Source organism: Aethina tumida, chromosome 1, assembly GCF_024364675.1.
Source record: "Aethina tumida isolate Nest 87 chromosome 1, icAetTumi1.1, whole genome shotgun sequence".
NCBI lineage: Eukaryota > Metazoa > Arthropoda > Insecta > Coleoptera > Nitidulidae > Aethina > Aethina tumida.
This window is the reverse complement of record NC_065435.1, coordinates 48,057,635-48,076,436: the sequence shown is the minus strand read 5'-3', so window position 1 is coordinate 48,076,436 and position 18,802 is coordinate 48,057,635. Positions and strand designations below refer to the sequence as shown.

Genomic DNA, 18,802 nt, shown 5'->3' with positions numbered 1-18,802 from the left:
CAGCTACCTAGATAATTTTCTTTGGCTTCCAAAATTATTTTTTTAAAATAATTATTAATAATAATAAACCCCTCTACATAAACATAAATTAAATATTTAATAATTTGATATTAACAAGTTCCGTTTCAGAACATGAATTAAAAAATGAAATTCATTAATATGTCGGAGCCTTAAACACTAGCAGTGGTAACTATGTTTTAAACAATTGAAGATCGGGGTAAAATTGCGTCGCAATCAATCAGATCATTTGGCCATTCCTTTTCAACTTGTGCGGTTGTAAAAATGAATAAGCAAAAGCGTCATGCTAAACGAAAGCGTAATGAAAAACGAAAGCAAAATAATAAGAAAAAGGAAGAAATTAAGCAAGTTGCTCCAGTACTAGAGTCGGTGGTAAGTTAATTTATCAATATTGTATTATTATTCATGCCGTTGGGTATACGGAGTTTGGGGTAATGCAAAATGGCCGCTATGAATGTTCTGGAATAAAAAATGTTTTCCCCCTTTTAGGTATAATCAACAACACACATACAGTAGGAAAAGCGTTTGCCCCGTCTGAATTTAGTGAGAGGCATCATTCATGACAGAGGTACTAGGAGTCTGCCCCATAGTGGAAGACTTACTGTCTCTGTGGCACATGATGTCTCTTTCAAGATTCAGATGGATCAAACACTTTTCGTACTGTATATGGTTAATATAGTTTTGTATTATCTAAATATATAATAATTATTTTTTTCTTTACTTTACATCTATACGTATAAATAAAATTGGAGTGTCTGTTTGTAATATTGAAATAACCGTGTTTTACTACATGCATATGAATATAAATAGGGTACATACACCAAAATAACATTTTTTTACAATTTTTATCTCTCTGTCTGTCTGTCTGTTTGTTCCGGCTAATCTCTGAAATGGTTGGACCGATTTTGATGGGACTTTTATTGGCAGGTAGCTGATGCAATAAGGAGTAGATTAGGCTACTTTAATTTTAGAAAATTTTTTTTTAGAAAAATAAAGTAATGTTGCAATGTCCAAGTACTGTCCAGTACAACGCGCAGCTCACGCGCATGCCACCACTGGGCCGTCACTTCGGGCGCCTCCCACCACTTCTCCCACCAACGATTGATTGATAGATATCTTTTATAATTCCACCGATCCGTTGTTCTTATCTTAATTAAAAATATTTTGTTACATTTTTATTGCTTTTCTTTTTTACCTTTAAGTAATAATTATAAATAATTATAAATTAAGTACATTTGTGTTCAATATTCAGATTTACATTGAAATTGATAAATTATTTAAGTTATTTTATTTAGTTAGTAACGTAGATAGTTGTTTTTTTCTAATGTTTAGTTATGCCTAAAATAAAGTCAAATCTCTCTAAAAACATGAGAAAGGCCAAAAGCCAAAGATTGCGACGTGATAATGAATCTGAACAAGATAGGGAAAAACGTTTTACAAGTTGTAGATTACGGATGTCCATGTCTAGGTGGAATGAGAGTAGTTCTGAGACGAATGAACGATTACAATTAGATAGAACGCGTCATTCATTGTTAAGGGCTCAAGAATCTTTGGAATCTCGAGATCACCGTCTAGAAAACGATCGTATTCAACATGCTATCGGACGAAGTCGCGAGTACGGCTAGTTTTACTCTTAAACTTTAAAAAATAGTATCATATAAAGAAGGTTGTTTGTTTGTAGATTCAGTAAATGAATGTCAAAATAATTTTTTTATCACTTTCGTGACTATCAATAGGGCTTATAGTAGAATTAATTAATTCTAATAAAAACTTAATCTAATTTTATTGCAGGCTTGTTCCTCCAAAGATGATTCCAAAGAAAGATTAAAGAAATTAACGGTTGAAGCACTCGAAAAAGAAAACGAGTTGCTTATCAATAAATTGACCACTGTTTACAAGAACTCCTCTTTAGATTTCAAGAAGGTGATTTCTAACATGGTTGGAAGAGGTGTCAGAGAAGTATGGGACGATATCAGAAAGGTTTATGATGTGGCTCACGAAAATGTTACTGCTCTAAGGACCTATAAAGATCTAAGATGTGAACTGGAAGGTTTGTACAACACCGCATTGGAAGTTAAGAATAAACAAGCGGCTGAAATTCAAGCAGATATTAATGAAACTCGAAATAATTGCGACTTAAAATTACTTAAAATAAATGAGGAGATAAAGATATCTGAAGAGAATATAACTGTGTACAACGAATGTGATCGTGTAACAAGAGCAACTACGACAATTGAGGAAGTCAATGAGAAACTCCGACAGACGAACGCGGAATATACAACTAAAGTTAAAGAACTTGCAAAAAAAATTTCTATATATAAAAATATCAGTGAAATAAAGAATTTTAGAAAAGAGTAAGAACAAAATTAGTTCGTAACAAAATACAAATAAAATATTTTTTAGGATTGCTCTAGAACAAGAGCGAGCCTCGGAACTTATACGCACTGTAGCTAAAGTAAGAGCCGAAGCGATCGAAACTAGAAAAGAACTAAATGAAACTAAACAGAAGAATATTAAAATGGGTCAAGAAATTGTAGAGGTAAAGAACGAAATGAATAAATTAGATAAATATTTGAACACGCAAAAGAAATTGAAAGTACCATACCATGTAAAGGCCAAGCCTATATCCCATATGGATGACTGTTTATCGAATCCGGATCTGACCGAACTACAAAAGGTGAGTTTATAAAGAAACTGTTTATTTACTAAAAATGTAACGCATTACTTTTTAGCAACATGATTCATTGGTAGCAAAAGTCGAAAAAGCTAAAGAAGAGATTAGGCAGAGTAAATTGGAAATGAGTAAAGTTTCTCAGATGTTCGCCGCAGAGAAAGAAAATATTGGGACTTCCAAAGAAGAAAATATTAAAGTATTCTCTAAAATTATGAAACAAAAGAAGACTATTTCTGATCAACAGGCTAAATTAAATGAATTGAAAATCACACTTACAGATAGTAATACAGCAAAACAAAAAATTAAAAATAAACTACAGGCCGAATTGCGAGTCGCAACAAAAAAGTATAACGATATGTACCAGTTAAAGCTTAAAGAATATGAAGCAATTGAAGCACGTAATAAAAAAATTCAAGAGGAATTGACTAAAAAGGAAGAAGAAATGTTAAAATTTTCCCTTGAATTGGAGGAGTTAAACAAGTTTAATGCTAAAACCGAAAAGAATGAGAAGAAGATAAAGAAGGAAATTAAAAGACTTGAGAAGATGTATGTTCAGGAGAAAAATATAGATAAAGGCATTTAATACTAATTGAAAATGAATGGCGATTATTAGTTTTTAAATGGTTGCACCTCTGTTTTTAAAGGATTTGCATAAAATATAACGTATAACATGATGTAAAGACCTTAAAGACACCTTATTTTGTTTTCTCTTAATAACATTTTATTTTGCTTCCAGTAAATCAAAAGTTGATAGTTTCTGAGACACAGTTGTCGCGGTATTAACTTTTGGTGCCTCAAAAATATGTAAACCCTTTAAAGATACCGGATTTTGTTTTCACTTAACGTTTTGTTTTGCTTCCAGTAAATTAAAAGTTGATAGATTTTGAGACACAATTGTCGCGGTATTAACTTTTGGATGTCGCGGAGCTATATATTATAATTTACATAAAAAATATGTAAACACTTTAAAGACACCGGATTTTGTTTTCACTTAATAACGATTTGTTTTGCTTCCAGAAAATCAAAAGTTGATAGTTTCTGAGACACAGTTGTCGCGGTATTAACTTTTGGTGCCTCAAAAATATGTAAACACTTTAAAGACACCGGATTTTGTATTCACTTAATAACGTTTTGCTTTGCTTCCTGTAAATCAAAAGTTGTTAGTTTCTGAGACACAATTGTCGCGGTATTAACTTTTGGATGTCGCGGAGCTATATATTATAATTTACATAAAAAATATGTAAACACTTTAAAGACACCGGATTTTGTTTTCACTTAATAACGATTTGTTTTGCTTCCAGAAAATCAAAAGTTGATAGTTTCTGAGACACAGTTGTCGCGGTATTAACTTTTGGTGCCTCAAAAATATGTAAACACTTTAAAGACACCGGATTTTGTATTCACTTAATAACGTTTTGCTTTGCTTCCTGTAAATCAAAAGTTGATAGTTTCTGAGACACAATTGTCGCGGTATTAACTTTTGGATGTCGCGGAGCTATATATTATAATTTACATAAAAAATATGTAAACACTTTAAAGACACCGGATTTTGTTTTCACTTAATAACGTTTTGCTTTGCTTCCTGTAAATCAAAAGTTGATAGTTTCTGAGACACAATTGTAGCGGCATTAACTTTTGGATGTCGCGGAGCTATATACTATAATTTACCTCAAAAATATGTAAACACTTTAAAGACACCGGATTTTGTATTCACTTAATAACGTTTTGCTTTGCTTCCTGTAAATCAACAGTTGATAGTTTCTGAGACACAGTTGTCGCGGTATTGACTTTTGGAGGTCGCGGAGCTATATATTATAATTTACCTCAAAAATATGTAAACACTTTAAAGACACCGGATTTTGTTTTCACTTAATAACGTTTTGTTTTGCTTCCAGTAAATCAAAAGTTGATAGTTTTTGAGACACAGTTGTCGCTGTATTAACTTTTGGTGCCCCAAAAATGTGTAAACACTTTAAAGACACCGGATTTTGTATTCACTTAATAACGTTTTGCTTTGCTTCTAGTATATCAAAAGTTGGTAGTTTCTGAGACACAATTGTCGCGGTATTGATTTTTGGAAGTCGCGGAGCTATATACTATAATTTACCTCAAAAATATGTAAACACTTTAAAGACACCCGATTTTGTTTTCAGTTAATAACGTTTTGTTTTGCTTCCTGTAAATCAAAAGTAGATTGTTTCTGAGACACAGTTGTCGCGGTATTGACTTTTGGAGGTCGCCGAGCTATATATTATAATTTTACCTCAAAAATATGTAGACACTTTAAAGACACCGGATTTTGTTTTCACTTAATAACGTTTTGTTTTGCTTCCAGAAAATCAAAAGTTGATAGTTTCTGAGACACACTTGTCGCGGTATTAACTTTTGGTGCCTCAAAAATATGTAAACATTTTAAAGACATCGTATTTTGTATTCACTCGTTTTGTTTTACTTACATTAATCCACAGGTTGATAGTTTCTGAGACGCAATTGTCGCGGTATTAACTTTGAGGAGGTGAAGTTACATATTATATTTTCTCTCAAGAATTTGAGATCTCGTTATGTAAAGACCTTAGAGATACCGTTTTGTTGCCTTCACTTGGTAACGTTTTATTTAATTTTATTTAATTAAATTTATCTCTAAAAAGTCTATACAAATTACAAATTCGTGAAGATAGCATATGATATATCCACATATATTATTTAGTTTTTTCTTTGAAGAGGTGCACACATTTATATTTTCTCGCTGTTCTCTTATTGTGTTCAATTCAACGTAGACATAATTTAGTGTAATAATTTTTATGATTTCTGCAGATTTGTATTAAATGTTTGTTTAAATAAATTGTTTACGTTAACCTTATGAGTATAATTTAAACTCCAAACCAGAAAATTTTATATATATGTATAGAACATTTTCTATTTTAAGCATGTATTCTTCACGTATCATCTATCAATATTATGTGATGTACTATAGACTGTTATAGTTTTACTAGATATATTAGAAAAAGAGAGAGACTGATAAGACTAAGTAGGATCAAGAGAGATGCATGACAGTCGACTCACATTCTTATAATTCCATCTCTTTTCCAACGCCCACAAAAATAGTATGTACAGGTTAGGTTAGGTGTATTGCGTTTTCACAACTGTTAACGCAGATGAAGTTAAGAAATAAGACGTAGTGTTTTATGTTGTAACAAGTTCGCTGGTATGTATCTACATTAATTTTGTTGTTCTTGTCAACCATAATAAATATAAAATTTCCACCAATATTTGTTAACTTTAATGCGCACGCAAAATAGTTTGTGGAACTTCATATAAAACATTTTAAATAAAATTATTTACTAACATAATAAATGAATATTATATTTATATTAACAGGTTCTGTTTTATGATAATTGGAGATAAAAAATAGTTTTTTATTGTGCAGCATTCATTCATCCAATAAAAAATGTTGTAGAATCACTGGTAAGTTAAAAGATTTTATTATTAAAACAATTCAAACTATTTAGTTATGTGGAATAATTATAAATTAATCTAATTTTAAATTTACTAATAGATATAAAAACTTATTGTAATATAATATGGATTGCACTACCAAAGTCATTATCAGAAAAAAAATTAAGCTTTAGAGATTGAATTATAACAATTAACCTTAAGTTTGCACAAATATTTGATTACATTTTGGATACACAAGTCTTAAGTCCTCATAACACACTCATAACTTGAATCTAAATTAGTATATTGCAGGTTGCTTGTTCCACAAAACGGATGCCTCAAAAGGAAAACTGAACTATTTAAACAGATATAGTGCAGGAAATAGACCAGTCCAGTTTAAATCAAGTGTCTAATATCTTAGAAATATACTATAATATTCTGAAGAGTTGTTTCAACAAAAGTACAACAATCTACTTGTGGTCTGCAATAATTTTTTCAGTAACGTGTTCACTCCAGCTTGAAAAAACATCTACAATTCTTTGTACAATATAGGTTTAAGAGATTTAGAGGATAAAAGAAAACTTGTGTCTCGACTCCAGATGGAAATTGATAAATTTAGAAAATTTTACAAGTAAATTTACTTTTAATTGAACAATAAATAAAAGAAACTGAAAAGAAAGTGGTATTATAAGAAGCAGAATTCAACGAATCAGAATGTGATGATTAGTTAAAGGAGTATAAGGTGTTGAAATATTTCGTGAATCAACTTTACAATATAATAGTGAAGTTTGGGAACTTAGAACTAGAGAATCTATAAGGTGACTACAATTGCTGGAAGTCATTGAGTCTGAGTAAATATAAAATTAAATTTTGTAAATTGTAATTAAAAAATTGTTTTTCGTTTCTATAAACAAGTAGAACTTCGTTCTCATGTGTGATCAAAGTTTAGCTATTTTTGATACTAATTTTTTTAATAGCCAACTGATACAATAAATCTAGATTTATAATTTACACCTTTTAATTTATCTGTGAACCATTGGTTAAGTCGTTCCTACAAAAGTGTTTTTTTGAAAATTGTGTATGTTTTTTTGTTTCTATTAGAGTTGAATACGAAGATTGGGAATTGTCTACAATTTCATTCTTTTAAAAAGACAGTTGTTATATTAAACATTTATTTAAACCTAATTTAGCAAATACTGTAATATTAAATATATATTTATATACCTATATATAATGTAAATATTTAATTTTTGGTATTTATTTACGTATACATAATTTGATAATTTCAATTTTTAACAGTGGACAACGCAAAATATAAAAATCAGTCTTGTTTTAAAATATCTACATTCATGTTACTTTGTCTATCAACAAATTAATACTGTGAGTCATAATTGCATAAAATGTTCCAAACAATATAGAAGTTTATAATTCCATATTGATGTAGTGGGCATCCTTTTCCAAAAGGCTTTCTAACGTTCTAACCAATTCGGCAAAGGTTGGTCTATCCTTGGGGTGTTCCTGCCAGCAGTTAATCATTATTGCATATCTGTAAAGAATGAGTGTTACTATTATTTAGATATTTATAAAACATTGTTTTAAACATACAATTCTTGACTGCAATTCACTGGCCGTTCCATCCGGTAACCCTGTTTAAGCAAAGGTAAAAGATCGTGAGTGTTCACTCCAGGATAAGGGTTGCCTCCCAATGTAACAATTTCCCACAATAAAATTCCAAAGGACCATACATCACTGAACGTTGTATATTTCTGATGGGTCATGCTTTCTAGTGCCATCCATCTTAATGGTAATTTTCCAGCACCACTTTTGCAATAAACACTGTTTTGGTAAACGTCCCGGCTCAAACCAAAATCGGAAATTTTTATTGTTCTGCAGTCTTCGCAAACTAAAATGTTTCTTGCCGCTAAGTCTCTATGAAGCACTCTCAAACTTGAAAGGTATTCCTAAAAAAACAATTTTTAACACATATCGTTCCGTCTTAAAATTCGAATGCATCAAAGTCCGCCTGTGAGTCATTTGAACTAAAAGCAGTTGGTGTAACAGACAACTACTTAAATGTCAGTCTTCGGCAATTTTTCAAAATACTTGAAATTTCTATTTCCAGTGCTGATTTTATTTTTGTATATAATACCTGCTGATAATATGGCTTTAACTAGGGTTGAATATGAGGTGTTCGGACTAGTGCAAGGTAAGGAAATCTAATATTTTAAATTCGGGCATACAAAAACTTATTTTCATTGTAGGTGTATTTTTCCGAAAGGTGACTTAAATTTACCTCCCTAATAGATATTCAACTTAGAATTACTATTTTGTAGTATACCGAAAGCCAAGCAAAGCAACTGCAGTTACGAGGATGGGTTAGGAATACAGCTGCGGGGACTGTTGAAGGTGTCCTTGAGGGCCCAACAAATGCAGTCCAGGAAATGTATGTTGTTAAATATAATTATTTAATTGAGATCTGTTACTTTTGATGTGATATACAAAATTGTGAATTTGAATGGTTAATTCTGCTTGTTTGTTACAGGAAAAATTGGTTAGAAACTAAGGGTAGTCCACAAAGTAGAATTGACAGAGCCATTTTCAAAAATGAGGAAGCAATAAGTGAATATACTTTTCAAGACTTTTCTATTAAGAGATCCTAGTTAGCCCAATTAGGTAATTACATATGATGAAGTGTCATCAATTAATTTATTTTAAATTAATTTAAATTAAAATTATATTATAATAAAATATCAATTTATTACTTACCATTCCCATTGATACTTGTCTAGCAAAGGACATCAAATCAATAGGTTTAATATTGAACTCGTCTCCAAATACTTTATCAATGTCGTACAATTTATTATCAAAATGCATGCCTTGTTGATTTACATACCTAACTTCATTTTCACCAGCTCTGAAATTTTAATAATTTATTTATATTATAAACAGGGGAAGTTTAACACTTACTGGTTTGTAATTTTTTCCCAAATGTTTCTCAAAAAAGATTGTAAGTCGCCTTTTGCACAGTACTCAACGATTAAAAGTGGCGGTAAATGAGAATTTGTTGTAATACATCCAATCATGGAAACCAGATGTGGATGTGTTCCCACCATCTTCATTATTTCAATTTCACGATGAAATTCTTTTAAGTCTTCAGGTGATGGGGAATCTAAACAGTATCCATATGTTATAATTCTACATACTCATCACTACAGTTTGTCTTGTTAAATATTATGTATAATATATATACTTACTTGAATGGTAATAATAAATGCCTTAACGGATTATGATTATGATTGAGATTTACAACGTGTTAATCTTTACAATAATTAACTGGACAAACTGCATAAATGATTGGTTCCAATATTAATATTATCCATCTAAAAACAACAAAGCAATTTTAACACGTTGACTGTCTCATCACCAACAATATTCCGCAAGGCCTTTTAAAGTTCTGGAACAGTCGATGTAATAAAACGTCATTTGAGTGATCAAAATGTTTATTGATACAGATTACTTTACATACAATTCACACCCAGAAAGTCTTAGAGACAGACTGTTCTACTTCCTTTCGACAAAAATGAGTCATTTTTGCAAGAAAAAACACGTACACCTGTTATTTTTTTCTTGTGGGTCATAAGTCAGGAAATCTCCCTCGTTCGAGATAAAATAGGTCATTCAACAGCTATGTAGCTAGGCGTTTTAGAATTCCAGTCACAAATTTGTATTTGTGATTGATTTTCAAGTTTGTTATGGCAGTCAACGTGTTAAACATTGATGTGTGGTTTTTGCATTGGATATTCTTTGTAAGTGCATATAACTTTACCTTTAAGCATTTTGATGGCTACCTCTACTTTGTTCGTTTCATCGGTTTCTAAGCATGCTCTACGGACAATTCCAAAAGCGCCTTCCCCCAGAACTGCTTGGAAAGTTAGCTTTTCCGGATTTAGCTCCCACTCGTCCGTCACTTGTAACACATATTCTTCGGCGGGAACGCCCACAGTACCCTCTAATTCCTAGATAAACAATATATACATTTTAGAAAATAAGATTAATTTAGAGTAAAGAAGATATCAGCGTACCTTGAAATACTGGCATGTGGGTTCCGGTTTAATTCTTTTGACAAAGTAGTGATTGAAAACAATAACCAACAGCAAACCAACCATTATAGCAATTATTGGACACACAATGGCCAGTGTAATCTTCAATTTTGTCCACGAACTCTTTGGTTTAAGTCCTGCATGACCATTTAACATTTTGAATTTATAAGCTGATAAGCTAAAACCAGCTTTAGATCTGGCTTTTAAAGATACTTGGTAACTGGAACCTATCTCGACGCTTCTCAAAATGGTTTCAGTGGCTTCCTGCAGTATTAAAAAGAAAAATTACTTATTGGGCACAATGGGTGTGATATGTAACTTACACCCGATATATTAAAATAACTTGATGAGGCCTTGTTGTCCCTGATGGAAACTAAATGAAGGATGTACAAATCTGGTGTATAATTCGGTTGCTCCCATTTGACGCTTATGTCATAAATCGCTTTATCGTCTACGAAATCTACTAAAGTCTCTTGAACTGTAAAATTTTCGGGAGTAGCTGGAGCTGTAACAACGGAACAAGATTATATGTGAAAAATAGGCAATATTATATACTTACCACAAATGTCCAAACTCTTAAAACTTTCTAAACATGTGGGCACAGAAAAATGCAGCCAAGTTTTGTTGCTTTCCATACGATTCTCTTCTGATATAGCCATAATAGCAACTGAGTTATTGCTACCTAATGTTAAATTTTTTAGAAGTATTTCATGCCTATGAGCGGGATCGGTGAATTGAATCTGTCTAAAACCAGATAAATCCTCATCCCCAAACCATACAATGTCGAAGTAGCAATTTCTGTCCTCTGAAGTAGTCCATTGAATCAAAGCATCATAAGCGTTGCCAACTAACGTAAAATGCTTAAGTCCAAAGTTCTTCACAGGTTTTCGGGGGGCATTCATAATTGGTGTTTTAACATAAAGATTTTTACTAAAAGAAATGATTGATCCATTTTCTATTGATACGCTCCATAATTTAATCTTATAGTGGGTGTCTTGGGACAGTCCTTTTACTGTGTAATATGAACAAGCGATCTAAACAAAGCATAGTTAATAATTTTGAATATTAGATAAGCGAGAGCAACTTACCAATGGTGAATATTTGGTATCATTTTGTTTAGTATCAAAAATTTCCAAAAAATATGCGTTTCCTCCTTCCGCCTTCCAATTTAAATGGAGTAAATCATGTTCCACACAGTGGAGGAACGGTGGGTCAATATATTGTAAGATTTGTCCATGAAAATCTAGAACATAAAAACAGTATTAAAAATGTATTTGGTACAATTTATACTTTATTACCTTTTACATAATGTTGAGGAGTTTTACAGTCGGCATTCGTGTACTAAAAATTTAAAAATATTTTAATTAAATAAAATTATAGACGCAATTCTAGCGCCTAACATTGAAAGGTTGTTGACGCCTCTAATGAATAAAAATTAATAATTAAATTATTCTGATTTATTTAAAAATGTACCTACATTAAAACTAGACGCAAATCCGATTTTAATATCAATACATATTAATGGAACTGTTTATAATTCAATGACGTTGTTGTATGTACTTAAAGATTAGAAATTCCAACATTCATCGAATAATTATAATTTTTAGGTGGAAAAAGAAACGGGGCCAGCAATATTTAATATTAAATTTTTTGCATTATAAATTATACAATACGTTGTAGCTTAACGTGTTTAAATTTAAAAATATTTATTTATCCAGTGTAGAAATTTCGCAATCACACTTGCAAAATACAAAATAAAAATAAGTATTTTTATGTCGTATAATGAATTTTTTATATGTAAATTATATGTATTTATTTAATTAATGTTATAGTCTTGTTTATTTTAACCATAATTATTATTATCAAAATATTTGCATACAAGGGCAATGTGAAAAATTATTAGCACACTTCTTATAGGATATTTTCAAACAATTTATATAAAATACCTCATACAGCCAATGTAATTTTTTGTTATATTTTGTAATTACAAGACTTCAGCATACGATACATACGTTATATCGGATAAAAAAATTAGCCAATTATTGACATTTTCAGTGAAACTCAAGGTTATAAATCGGTTTCCAAATTTAAATATCTTTTTCTAATTACTTCATTCGAAATTGTAATTGGTCATTAAGATGTATTACGGAATGTTAATTATCAATAATGCGTAGTTGCGTATTATTGTTTATTTATTGTTAATCAATCTTTTTATATTTTCAGCACAACAAGGCCGTAATATTAAAGAACTTTAATAATAAAATATTTATTCCTGTGATATACTGTATATAATGAATGTATATAAAATCACTTTACTGCTGTACACAAACACTACTTACAATTTTGCAAAATGTACATTCATCGGCACCACAAAAAATTACATCAAAAGCAACACTTAGTACAAAAACAATATTAAACAAGTTCTTTCGAATAATAATCATTTCGAAATCGAAAAAATAAATTGATTATTATTGTGCGGCACACCATTCACACCAACTACAAATGAACCCAAGAGAGAACCACGAACGACTGTGAAATATTTTCTAATCACTGCCGCACTGTTGTCTTTGCACAGAACGAATTGTCTCTGGATGTCGGTTTGTATGGGGAACGACATAATAATGCATTCAATTTATGAATTACCTGTTAATGAGTCATGGTTTTCTTAATGTTTCAATAATAAATTTATCTGATGGAATAACACATTTTTTAAATTTCTGTTGCTTTATTTATACTATATCCAACATACTTCAAATGTTGGTTATTATTCATCATATTAATAATACTTACATTTTTGCAAGTCTCACATGACGCACTGGCTCTCAACTGTCCTAGAACACTAGTTAGTATAACTAAATACAACAACATTTTCGAAATGATTCACAAATTTTAAATGTACACTGAACAGGGAACACATTTGTTATAAATGATCTCGGGGCATTCTTCAACATTATAAACATCTTTCATGATTACCTGAAAATTTTAAATTATAATTTTGTCATATTTATGGCAATAATTCGTATTTCAATTCAGGTAACGATATGTAGGAATATCGCACCCCAAGAAATTTGGAATTATTTTTATTAACAGTGGTAAAATTAACGTTATAATTAATACATTGGAAGAGACCGGAAGTTCAATAATTGTTATTTTATAATACATTATAATTTTTGTATTATGTAAATAAATCTAAACCAAATAGGTTTATTTCTGATGGTTTTGCATATTCTTAATGTTTTCCTGTTCCATCATAAACCGACACGATATATTAAATCAAAACTTAATTTGACCATGACATTAGTTCGTTTCTCCGTAACTGAAAAATGATTACAAACAAATATAAAAAATAACTATATTTTTTGCCTACTATCATTGTCCAAGATGTTAATTTTATTACGATTTAAGAATTTAATACCACTGTGTGAATCCTATGCAATTTTAAATTCAGTGTTAATATCAGATTAATTACTATTATACCTATAAGTTGGTAAATGCTAAATAATAATTAGAGCAGAAATTTGGATAAGGGTATCAGGGTAATTTATTTTTGCTTAGTGTAGTTTATAACTAAATGATATTAATATTATCATCCATAATTAAGGCTGTTATATATTAAAAATGTGCATGAATTGGTAAAATAAATATTTTGTAATTAAAAGTAAAATGTTTTGTAGATTTATAAACACTATTATTTGTGTTAATGGTATAATTATCGTAGAAACTATTGTTGCCCTAATTGGAAGTAATAATTACTCTATTTTCAAAACAAGGGCGAAAATAAATTATTAACCATTTAGTATTATCAAACATATATTAAAATTTAAAAGCTAATATACAGTAAATATAATACTCATATTCGGTTGGATTTAGATAATTAAAAATTTCCTTATATAATGAAATATTTAGAATAAAAATTATATGTTATAAACTAACAAAAACTCTTTTAGCCCTGTTAGTAAAACTCGACGCCAGTAGTACCTGGCTAGGACTAGACATTTTGTGGTGGAAATATGGTAATGATGTATATCCGATACCTACATCTGTCTCGATTTTAACATTTATTGTATTTATTCTTTTAAAAACATCTTCCTTATATAAATTTTAATTATTTTGAAAGGTTTCAACGTGACCTTCCTGAATATCGATAAAACAGAACGTCTGTTTTAGCCATATTCAGTTTTTCAGTAGATGTTTTTTTTGTTCCAAAAGAATAGTTCAGTACACAATTGTGTAGTTTAAGGGCACTGTGAAGCACTTTTGAACTGTTTCCAAATCTTTTTTTTTTCAACCTCTCAAGACCTGCTAATTTTAAGTCTTTCCTGCTCTGCGCATACGCAATGTCTTTTTATGGAATGAGTATTTTAAAACTGGATATTTGTAGTATTTGTGAGACTCAATAGACATTTTTACTAATTTAATTGAACATGGATTGAATATGGACTTGATTATTATAAAAGCTTTCTATTTATTAACTATTACATTCATTTTGGAGTAGAACGAGTAGATTACTTCTGTCGTCAGTCAATATATACCTTAGCAATAGGAAGTAATAGTATCCAAGGGAAATTATACAAGTTTTACCGTGTTTAATGGCTTTCTATTATCAAGATTTTTGGAACATAATGTGTTATGTTACTATGGTAAATAAGTGTAGATTTAATCTAGAAAGGAAATGAATAATATTTTAATGATAAAGCCTTTTGCAGTAAATAGTATACAGGTCAAATTGCACCAAAGATCAGAATTTGATATTAGTTTCATTCAGGTTTATGTTAAAATGTGATGTAGAAAGGTAGGATTGAAAGTATACAAAATAATGAGTATGTTATTTTATTTTTGACAATGTAATTACATACATGATATAACACATAATATGTACATTAAAAAATCTATCTACTAAGACTATCAACATTCGAAATAAATATACTTAAGTTAGACAAGGCCACGTCAAAATTTTTACAATATACTTTTTAAACAAATAAAATCGTGAAGGAAACTCAGTGAACTGTCGTTACTCAATGTTATTGTCATTAATTAATAGATACATGATCAGTACTAAGAAGAATTTGTTAAATAATATATTTTTGGCCAAACTATAAAAGTTAATCAAAAACCAATTGTTACATTAATGACATTTTGAGCAATCTATTTACATATATACAGTTAAGAAGAACTTAAAGTAGATCGTTTAGTGGTTTGACGGAAATTCGAACAAGAGTACTAATATTTTTAAATATTAGAACTTTCAATGTGTGCTAGTAGATCCATAATTCAGATAAATAAGAATCACTGCACAACAAAATTTTAAATTAATGTACATATATATAAATCGTATAAAATTCTATTACATATTTAATTTTGATCGATTGGACGGCAATCCAATAATCAGGTAATAACTTTAAGGGAATAAGAAAGTCTACATAAATATCTGATTCATAAGAATTGAATTTATTTATAATATGGCCAACATAATTTAATTACTTTACTGTGTACAAATAGTAAATTTAGATTGTCCTTCAAAACATTTAATAATGAAGATGAAACATTTAAAGGGGTTTTTAAAACTTTAGATGAAGTGATTAGTTTTTAGTCTACAACAGTAACAGTAATTAAACATATTCTTATTGACCCATTTAATATGGCAGTAGATACAATATATTTACACACTTAATATACTTTATTTAAAAACAATTTCTATTTTATCACAAAAAATTAATTTTAATTAATGACATTACTTTAATACATACACATAATTATAATAGATAAGATGTGGTAAACACCAAATATTTTTTTTTGTCAACAACTCGATATTTTAAAAGTATATTCGTATAATTCTTGATTAACTGTTACTTCTCTAAGAAAAATATTTATAATTTACAATTTCATAATTGATTTCCATTCACAGCTATAAAAGTTTGTTTATGTACAGGCAAATGTATATAAAATTCGGATTGGACTATATCGCAATCATCTCAATTGTCCTCAGCTTCGATAAAAATAACATCTTCAACTATACAATATATGTAGTCTACTATGTCACCCTTTTTGCATGCTTTTTTTTGTGAATTTTCCAATAAATAGAGTCTTAAAAGGGTGACATAATTAACATTTTAATGTAAAATACACAACGAAAAATAAATGTTCTTATAAAAAACAAACGTGCTTCACACTTATAATCCATTAAAATAAACTTGCGTTTTATCTAATTGTAAGTACCGCGCGGATGTTCCACAATTTTTCATTATAGTTTTGTAGTTCACCTCACGCACAATATCATAATAAATATAAGATCGTAATTTAGTTTTTCAAAATATAACTATCATAATAAAATATAAAATGGTTGAACACATACATACATTTTTCTAAAAACTTAATGTTAAACATTCACGGTGTTGGTAACACGCACATTTAAGTTTATAAGTCAACAACATATCTAGTACCCATTAAGTATTTCCTCTATAAATATACCAGTTCTTCAGTACCGTATTTAACTAGGTCAAAACCTAGTTGCCGAAAGCGTTTTCGGGAGGGTTGAAGTCATAGATGGGGTTCTCCTGTCCTCGATCAAACTTTGAATGTTCTGAAATAAGAAATTGAAAGTTTAGTACTTTGGGAGTCAATAAATTACTTGCATTGTTTATCTAGATTATTACATACATGTTATTTACTGCATAATTTGATCAGTTTCTACCTACTTTTAAATACACCACTCAGTACCCATATTTTATTAATTTCAAATCCTTGTTAATAATTGTGTATTAGGTAGAAGGCAATATTCTCCTCGCATCAGCAAAAGCTGATTATTACAATGATGAATGGAAAACGTACAACTTATATTTTACAATTTAATAAGTATTTCAATAAAGTGACTTTCAGATGTCACATTTCTTTTATTTATTAAAGTAAAAAAGGCCAGTAAGGTTTCCTCTTCAATTTTCAATAAAAATAACTATAGAACAAATAAGTACAGTTCTTGACCGGTAATAAAATCCTGTATTTTATATTTGGCTTAAAGTTACCGAAGCGCATACTTAAACCTGGCATCAACCAGCATTACATCTACCGAAACTAAATAACCAAAAGCTTTTACTTACACTGGGATCCCGGGGTGTGATGAGCGGTGTCTCAGCACTGATACTGTCGTGTTGGAGAGGCTCCTCTCGAATGGGCCTGGGCATATACGAGGGTAAATGTGGATGATGAAGTGTCTGAAATGAGGAGGGATGGGGTGGTGATAAAGGTTGGAGGCACGGGTTCATTCTCTTCATGTCTAGCTGAGCATAAACGGTGGGTTCCTGGCGTCTGATAAGCGTCATTGGAATCGATTGCTGATTGTAGATGACGTGCGGCATCTGTTGATTTGCGATAGTTAATTCAGCGTATGTTATTTCATCGCTCTGTAAAGAACAGTTTCGCTACCGTGACCTGTTAGAAGCTGAACTACATCCAGATTGTTAATAAACGAAGGCGGGAAGCGCATGCTAAATAAATCATAGTTAATTAGAGAAGCAACAACGATTTTTTTAACATTGACTCTACTAAAATATTTTAAGAAGTTGATATGACATGTATTGATCGTCTTAAAAAATTCTACAAACAATTTTGTAAAATATGGTATTGCTCAATGCTGCAGATAAATTATTTAAAAATAAAATAACTATATTTCTGAAATAAAATATTTATTGGACGTTATATAACCACCTTCGAGGTTTTGAATAATTCGGCAAATGTTTCCCTTGTTAGTAAAATATTGACTGCCATAACCATATAATGTTTATATGCGAATCCGAGATGTGGATTTCAGAATACATGCTATTAATTCTTTATTTTCTTCCCTTTTGTAAGGTTTGTATTTCAATTTATAGTGGAAATAGCAGAAATGCAAGAATGTGAAATAAATATTATACAGAAACATTCATATTAATGTTATTGAATATTGATTCTAGTGATTTAATATGCTGCAAACTGCTTTATCGATGCACCCACTAAACTATTCATATACTGTAATACTTCTTATTTAAAGTCAAAGTTAAAGCCACAAACTAAAAGCAATCTATCTACGTAACACGCGACAATCCTGACAATAAAAGCAAATTAAAGGAAGCTAAACTAGATTTACCGTTTTCGCGCCATATCCATCATATGCTCCGTTCTTAGGCTGACTACTCGGACTTTGCATCCTACTGTAAACTCGAAGCGGTGCGTTGTTCAGCCTGTCGAAAGCCCTTTCTTCGTCCTGGTACTCGTCGTCCGCATTGTTCTGCGGTATGATATCGGGATTTTTCTCTTCTAGACTGTCCACACTGTCGTTGAGATCCTTGTTTAATGGTTCGGTGCTAGCTTTGTCGCTGTTTCCTGCCACGCAGCGTCTTCCGGCGGACGAAAGACCGCCATCGTCGTAGTCCTTGTCGTCGCGGTCACCGCCGCCCCTCAAACGGATCACCGCCACGATGATGATCGCAACTAGGATGAGGGCCGCCACCACGCCTATTAGTGCGCCCAACAGGGGTGTTATTTGCAGAAGGACAGGAGTCGAAGCTGTAAATTATTCAAAGGGTAAAATTCATTTTGTTAA

At 30.6% G+C, this 18,802-nt stretch overlaps 4 protein-coding genes across 5 annotated transcripts in view; 2 read left to right on the top strand and 2 right to left on the bottom strand.

The window, feature by feature from the left end:
- The first annotated feature begins 112 nt into the window (after positions 1-112).
- On the top strand, positions 113-3,525 carry LOC109595694 (myosin-J heavy chain-like). Its single transcript, XM_049967480.1, has 4 exons — positions 113-390; positions 1,810-2,372; positions 2,422-2,695; positions 2,751-3,525. The coding sequence occupies exons 1-4, from the start codon at positions 283-285 to the stop codon at positions 3,273-3,275; spliced, it is 1,470 nt and encodes a 489-aa protein (XP_049823437.1). The 5' UTR covers positions 113-282; the 3' UTR covers positions 3,276-3,525.
- A 3,783-nt stretch (positions 3,526-7,308) lies between these two features.
- LOC109595712 (tyrosine-protein kinase receptor torso) lies at positions 7,309-12,790 on the bottom strand. The gene is made up of 11 exons (XM_020011128.2): positions 12,567-12,790; positions 11,526-11,568; positions 11,316-11,470; positions 10,787-11,261; positions 10,551-10,732; positions 10,210-10,491; positions 9,954-10,143; positions 9,095-9,296; positions 8,894-9,041; positions 7,733-8,088; positions 7,309-7,673 (listed from the first exon to the last, which is right to left on the bottom strand). Exons 1-11 carry the CDS (start codon positions 12,666-12,668, stop codon positions 7,550-7,552), a joined length of 2,259 nt encoding a protein of 752 aa, XP_019866687.2. The 5' UTR covers positions 12,669-12,790; the 3' UTR covers positions 7,309-7,549.
- Positions 8,119-8,890, top strand: LOC109595713 (acylphosphatase-1). The gene is made up of 4 exons (XM_020011130.2): positions 8,119-8,333; positions 8,389-8,405; positions 8,461-8,570; positions 8,670-8,890. The coding sequence occupies exons 1-4, from the start codon at positions 8,201-8,203 to the stop codon at positions 8,785-8,787; spliced, it is 378 nt and encodes a 125-aa protein (XP_019866689.2). The 5' UTR covers positions 8,119-8,200; the 3' UTR covers positions 8,788-8,890.
- A 2,251-nt stretch (positions 12,791-15,041) lies between the features above and the next one.
- LOC109597583 (titin) overlaps positions 15,042-18,802 on the bottom strand; it is a 219,145-nt gene continuing 215,384 nt past the window's right edge. For both annotated transcript variants that reach the window (XM_049965919.1, XM_049965922.1), the window contains 3 exons: positions 18,347-18,765; positions 17,322-17,624; positions 15,042-16,807 (listed from right to left, as the gene is read on the bottom strand). In XM_049965919.1, coding sequence (XP_049821876.1) covers positions 16,724-16,807; positions 17,322-17,624; positions 18,347-18,765 — 806 coding nt within the window. In that variant the 3' untranslated portion in view covers positions 15,042-16,723. The remainder of the gene's footprint in view (positions 16,808-17,321; positions 17,625-18,346; positions 18,766-18,802) is intronic.

Bases quoted from the DNA above. Each gene is read 5' to 3' on its own strand.
- LOC109595713 (XM_020011130.2), top strand. From the start codon at position 8,201: ATGTCAGTCTTCGGCAATTTTTCAAAATACTTGAAATTTCTATTTCCA. The intron at 8,571-8,669 runs GTATGTTGTTAA...TGTTTGTTACAG, and splicing joins ACAAATGCAGTCCAGGAAAT to GAAAAATTGGTTAGAAACTA.
- LOC109595712 (XM_020011128.2), bottom strand. From the start codon at position 12,668: ATGATTATTATTCGAAAGAACTTGTTTAATATTGTTTTTGTACTAAGT. The intron at 9,297-9,953 runs GTAAAGTTATAT...GATACTGTTTAG, and splicing joins AGCCATCAAAATGCTTAAAG to ATTCCCCATCACCTGAAGAC. The intron at 8,089-8,893 runs GTAAGTAATAAA...TTGTTTTTTTAG, and splicing joins GACAAGTATCAATGGGAATG to GAATACCTTTCAAGTTTGAG.
- LOC109595694 (XM_049967480.1), top strand. From the start codon at position 283: ATGAATAAGCAAAAGCGTCATGCTAAACGAAAGCGTAATGAAAAACGA. The intron at 391-1,809 runs GTAAGTTAATTT...ATTTTATTGCAG, and splicing joins CTCCAGTACTAGAGTCGGTG to GCTTGTTCCTCCAAAGATGA. The intron at 2,696-2,750 runs GTGAGTTTATAA...ATTACTTTTTAG, and splicing joins ATCTGACCGAACTACAAAAG to CAACATGATTCATTGGTAGC.